General features: G+C 37.1%; 1 protein-coding gene across 5 annotated transcripts; it reads right to left on the reverse strand.

Moving 5' to 3' along the window:
• Nucleotides 1–381: 381 nt before the first annotated feature.
• On the reverse strand, nucleotides 382–5,898 carry LOC109206888 (probable protein phosphatase 2C 52). Of its 5 annotated transcripts, none has more exons than XM_019369755.1 (6): nucleotides 5,808–5,898; nucleotides 4,041–4,527; nucleotides 3,617–3,961; nucleotides 3,409–3,526; nucleotides 3,102–3,325; nucleotides 382–1,052 (listed from the first exon to the last, which is right to left on the reverse strand). In XM_019369755.1, exons 2-6 carry the CDS (start codon nucleotides 4,299–4,301, stop codon nucleotides 582–584), a joined length of 1,419 nt encoding a protein of 472 aa, XP_019225300.1. In that variant the 5' UTR covers nucleotides 4,302–4,527; nucleotides 5,808–5,898; the 3' UTR covers nucleotides 382–581. The 5 variants fall into 5 exon arrangements, with proteins under 5 accessions (XP_019225300.1, XP_019225298.1, XP_019225299.1 ...); XM_019369753.1 differs by lacking the exon at nucleotides 5,808–5,898 and adding an exon at nucleotides 5,607–5,801; XM_019369754.1 differs by lacking the exon at nucleotides 5,808–5,898 and adding an exon at nucleotides 5,581–5,801.
• Between the last annotated feature and the right edge of the window lie 258 nt (nucleotides 5,899–6,156).

Raw genomic sequence — 6,156 nt, forward strand, 5'->3', positions numbered from 1 at the left:
AATATGATAAAAGCAACATAATGAAATGAAGATGTTCCACAAGTTGTGAACCCCACCACATGCAAGGCTCTTTTGCAGCCTCATTTATTTCTTGTGAAAGAGACTAAAATATACATTTATTTCGCTTCAGTTTCCTTATCATGTCATCTTGCTAATTGTCTATGTTTCGTTGCTACTGTTTCCTTTTTACTTTTTTCTTCGAGCCGAAGATCAATCGGAAACAGCCTCTCTATCTTTATGAGGTAGGAGTAAAGTCTGCGTACATACTACCCTTGTGCGTACACACTGCCCTCTCCAAACCCCACTTGTGAGATTACAATGAATTTGTGTTATTGAGCTAAATTTGTTGGCACTCTGAAAAATTAAAGAATACACAAACAATTACTTTATGATATATCAACCTTACCATGATAATATCTTAAAGAAAATTAGACTTTACAGTTGGACTTTAACCGCGAGTGCACAAACCAAACCCCAAATGGATCATAAACATAACATACTAGGATGCTGCAGCAAAATTATATATCCTTAGACTTACAGAAACGAATTTATATTACAACAAATATAATTGAATGATAAGGTTAGGGTCTAGGCCTCTCTTCAGAAAATCTTGGAAGCTGAACGAGAGAGTTTACCCGAGTGACACCTTCTAATCCTGACCAGTTCTGATCTTCAGTTGCCACAGTTTCTTGATTTGCTTCTGCTTCGGCTACAATTCGTTTGTAGGCGCTGTTCTCTTCAGCTGATCTGACGGTGAAGTTTCTCTGAAGAGATGGCTCGGAATTCTGTCCATCGTCTGATTCTACAGCATTACCAGAATGGTTGCTCTGAAGTGTAGCCGAAGAGAAACATTGGTCTTCGTTGTCAGATTCAACGTCCATTTTCCCGTCCAAGAATAGGCACACAACTGCACAATCATCCATCTTTGATGTTGGATATTTGGTTTTCCACTCGCGTGCAGCTGAGTCAACCAGGATTCTGGCAGCTGACGCTCGTGTAGGGGCTGACGACACTATCTCAACCACTTCCTCGTTACTCAAGACGTCCCAAACCTGCAGCCATATAAATCTTCAACTCAGAAACAGTAAATGATGCCAAAGCCTCCGATTTTTAAGTAATGGATAGTAGTTAAATGCATTTTTCTAAACGCTAGCCTTTGCCAGGGAACTCTTTTAATTGGTTCACCAGTCCTAGCATGGACCAGATACTGGATCACAGCTCGGTTCTTTGGATCTGAAAATATTCTCAAAGTCCATAAAAGAGAGTTCAGGTTCATCTTTAATGAAAGCCCCGGAGAGAAGCACTATTAGATAAGGATTGGAGGGAAAACAGAAAATCGCTTTGACAAGAGGCAACATATGACCAAGATGAAAGCAAATCACATATCTTCTAGGGATCGAAAAGCTCTATACAGTAGCCTAATCGAAAGAACTTCAAATGGAAAAAAGAAAAAAGAGCAACAAAGCCTTCCCTCAAGAATATTGCAGGAAAAATAAATGCTAACAGGAATCACCAAGGAAAATTTCCAACCACGTTCTGTTTACTTCAACTAAAGAATAAGAAAAAGTCCGTACTGAAACAAGGCATTGCTTAAGGAAGCAGTAGAGTAGGAGTTCCAATAAGGAAGGATTGTCTTTCCAGATCTAATCTAGTAATCAGAAATTCCTGTTCATATTTTCCAATCTAGACTGCAGTGAAGTTAGAAGTTAGTATTTCATATTTGATACAAGTGGTGTAGCTCATTTCATCCAGTTACCAGAATCAGGAAACAGAACTCTCGTTGAGTACAATATCCATTAGGTTATCCAATGGAAAAGCTATGTCTCTGTCATCACTCATCAGAACTCCGCATTAATCATGTCATTAGCAACTAAGGAAATAAAGGGATCTTGAAAGTTTCAGGATGAAAAAATCATGCCCAAAAAGACAATTGTCTGGAGATTTATTTCAGGAGATAGAGTTCCAGGATTGAGATGGAAACAGAATCAACCATTTCGTGGAAAAGGAAGTATATAGAAATTCAACAAGCTCACCTTTAGTTTCCTTACAGGAATTTCAAAAAGATAATAAAGTATACAGAAGTAGTTCGTGTGTAATAATTTGGAAACCAAAACAGTGAATGATTTAACTAAACATTCTTAATATACGATGCAATTCGAAGCTCCTTGCCTCCAGCAACAGGAGCAGTCTTTTATTTAGAATAAACTCTACAGCTGTCAAATATCCCTAAAAATGTTATTAGCAGTTAAGCTAAGTGCACTCTTTACAGAGTCTTGGCAATGCAGATGCTAAAACTAATCACAGGTCCTTTCGCAAATCCAGCTGAATGTTAATACCTCGTGCAAAAATCAACCAGATTTTAAGGACCAGCTTCTCCCCTGTCTTCCCCCAAACAAGAAAGCCCCAGAAGAGACCGCCTATCGAAACAGGATGAGCTAATACCTTTCAAAGTACACAGGTGATTGTTACCTATGAGGAGTCTAGACACATTTAATTAAAGAAACTCAGACTCCGTTCCTCTAAAGACAAGATATGAACGTCTATCCAACCAGCGGATTTGCATACAACCTAAATACTTCTTTCTTCCGCCAAAATAGAAAGGTATTGACTAGCCAACCTAACTTGAACAGTGACCTAATACCTTTATAGTTTATACCATACTAACAAAAGAAAGCCACTTCACAACGGATCATAAGATTTACAAGAATGGCAACTGAATGTGGTAACAATTGCTGGGAACTTAAACTCTGAATTTCTAACTGACAAAGGAAGTTCAATAGGCAAGCTTATATATGCTGAATCATATTTTCCATTTAGTTGCGCACTTTTAGGAGATGAATTGTCAACATTATATTTCACAGTTACCTCTTTTCTCCATATCATTAAATGTTGCCCATTTCAAACAAGTCAAAAAAATCTAAGATACACAAAGGTTGTCACAATCATCAAAATACAACTACTGCAATTAACAGGGTAGATGGTTACAGAAATCTTATTAGCATTTGATAAAGCTCGACATGCTTCATTTGAGTTTAGATTAAACTACTTCGACAAAATGATATCTAAGCTAGCAAACTATATAAAGATTTCGAGATGCATACCCCATCAGAAGCTAGAACAATGAACTTGTCCCTTTCGGTAAGAATATGGTGAGAAAACTCTGGAACAGAAATCACACCATATTCCTTCAAGCAGAAATCCCCAAATGCCCGAGCCATTGCTAAACCAGGGGCATCATCAAATGGCAGCCAGACTCTCTGCACCTCAGGCTCATCTTGCAATGCAAAAACCCGACCTTTACATCGTTTTATCCTCTCAGCTTCCTCTGGCACACAAAACACTATATCAACAAAGAGAACCCAGAAAGAGATCACATACCGTAAAAGATTGGCTATAATATAGACATACTGGGTAAATCGGGCTTCAGATCAACAGTCAATTGAACTGCTACCAATGAATCATTATTGTCCTTTGATGCCAAGATTGCCCGAGAATCACCAATATAGCCCATAAACAGATTTGCACCCTTGTGACACAAAATATTAATAACAAGCTTAGAAGAAAAGAGAATTGAATGAAATTCCATGGACATTGATAACCAAATGCAACTGGTTACCTGTTTCACCAGAGTAATGGCCGTGCTCCCACTGCAAAAGCAATCTAAATTAGGGTGGGACCTTAGTTCTTTATCCATGGCCTTGTATGATTTAAGGAAAGCTTCTCTCCACAAGTTATCCACTTTATCCTCCATCCCTTCATCCTTATCAGGATCCACCACATCCAACTTTGGATTACCATTGCAGCAATTCGAAGTAGAACCATTACGTTTTGCGTCAAATGATTGTAAAAATGATGATAGCTTCAACGGCAGCGCATCCCTTACTTTGCGAGCAACAAGATGGCCATGTGGACCATGGCCATCAAATACCCCACAAAAGGTCACATCTTCAGCCATGAAATCCTGCAAAATATAAACATAAATCTAACATAACTCATTCGAAAGACACAAGAGTAGTTCTAGACAAGCGAGCAGGACTTACTTCCCACACAATCATGGCGTCCTGGTTTATGCCTTTACGTCCCTGTTGAGTGAATATGCAAGAAGTCCGGCTCTTTCCATTCTTGAATATCCGGTTAGGTATTGAAGACAAATGTTGCAATGTAGTGACAGGATCAGAAAAAGTTTTTCTAATCCTCTTTCGAGTAAACATCCCTATTCCCAAACATTCAGGGGAAACTCTTTCTCCGTTGCTCCTGCTACTACAACTACTCCGGCTACTTGTAGAGACACAACCCCCCATTTTCTCAGACCCACAAAGAGACCATCTGATCCACAACTAAAGAAATGTTCTGGGTCTCACCAAGTTCACGGATCAGATTGTATTCTCAACTAAGCAAAAAACTGTCGAACTCGCAAGCATCCAACGCAGCAAACAGCGGTTCCACTTAATATAGAAAACAATGTTCTATTTTATCTTGGTCAAAGTATTGCCACTGAACAAGGCGTGAACTGATAAACGAACACAGCTAAACAACAGAAGAAGAGATTAATTAATGTAATTGTTTATTCAATACTAGTACTACATAACAAAATGGATATGGCTGCAAATATGGAAACTAGACTAACCAACCAACACATAGATTAAAAGATTTTGCATGCGAATCAATGAATATACTAATATACACACCAAGCTGTCTTAAGCTTTCGTCATTCAATGGGAATCTCAAATTATACAAATCAAATTTGAGAGATTTTATGCACCCTTAGTCCTCAAATAAACAAATAAAGCTAAGATGACAGAAAAACAGGATATTCTTGGAAACATAATAAGAAAACACACAATAACAGGAAACGACTCAAACGAGGTAGCCTTCATAGTTGTCAAAGCTTGATTTATTACCCAAAAATTTTCTAATCTGTCACCATATTCACAAAATCAGAACTTATCCACAAAAGCTTTAGCTTTAGACTTTAGTAATAAGTAAAGAAAAGATATTTATCAGAATCCAAGTTCCAAAATTGTTATTTTTAAGAGATCTTATAGAGAGAGAAGGATAAGAGAAGTAAAATTTTAATGGGTGGATTTGTAGCATAAATATACTGTAAAAGAAAACAAAGGAGAAAGATTCTAAAGAAACCTGAAAAAGAAAAGTTACTGCACACAAATGTCAAAAAGTTTCAACCTTTCACACAAATGTCAAATTTTCAGTCTTTTCCAGTTCTGATAAAATTCGAATTTTCGCACTACATAGTGGAGCAGACACGATAAAGTAAAAGAGTTTGAACAAAGTGGTAGATTTGTCGACACAAAATCTTTTTACGTAATCCCAAAAGTAAAACAGCATTAGATCAACGTATTATCACTTGGAAAAGTAAGAAAAAATAATTCATAGGAGAATTTAAGTTTGGAAGTGAATAAAAATATTTAAAAAGATAAAAAATAAATCCTTTTTCAAGCCATTAAAACCCAAGTGTTAGAAATTATCAAGAACATGAAATGCAAATTGTGGGAAAGTAGTAAACAGAGAAAATGAAGGCTGATGAGATTTTTGAACATTTCAAAAGCCAAAGAGCTGTACAAATGGAGAGCTGGTTATAATGGTACCCTTCAACTTAGTTTACTGATATTCAAGTTTTGTGAGAGATGGGATCAAGAATGTGCCATTATAAGTGAAGAGTACTCTCTTGTTCAAACTTTTACTTGCTCTTTTAGGAAGAGAAAAGGAGAAATGGAGAGTGACAAGTACGGGAATAGATAGGAGTTGGCACCAATTAATTGAAAAAGCATGAAAGAGGAAGCGCTTACTCTGATTTGGGAAGAAAAGGAAATACTGAGCGGTCTGTTAGGCTGTATATAACTCTGATTACACAACGCCCCAACCAAATGATGAAGTTTGAGATGTCAGTTGTACGCTTATTTCTTTAAGGATTCAAGTTATATGATGTAACTATTTTCTCAATTACATTATTTAATATTTATTAAAGTACAAAATTGTAATGAGCCAAAGGGTCATCTTTTGTTTTAGAATCCGAATCCGGGTTCCGAGGCCTTGAAACCTCATTTTCTTTTCTTTTTTTCGATTTGCGTGCGCAGTCCGTGCGCGTTTCCAGAAAGCCTTTATGTGAAATTTAAGAAAAATATTGAATTTTGCCTT

This window comes from Nicotiana attenuata, unplaced genomic scaffold (genome assembly GCF_001879085.1).
Source record: "Nicotiana attenuata strain UT unplaced genomic scaffold, NIATTr2, whole genome shotgun sequence".
NCBI lineage: Eukaryota > Viridiplantae > Streptophyta > Magnoliopsida > Solanales > Solanaceae > Nicotiana > Nicotiana attenuata.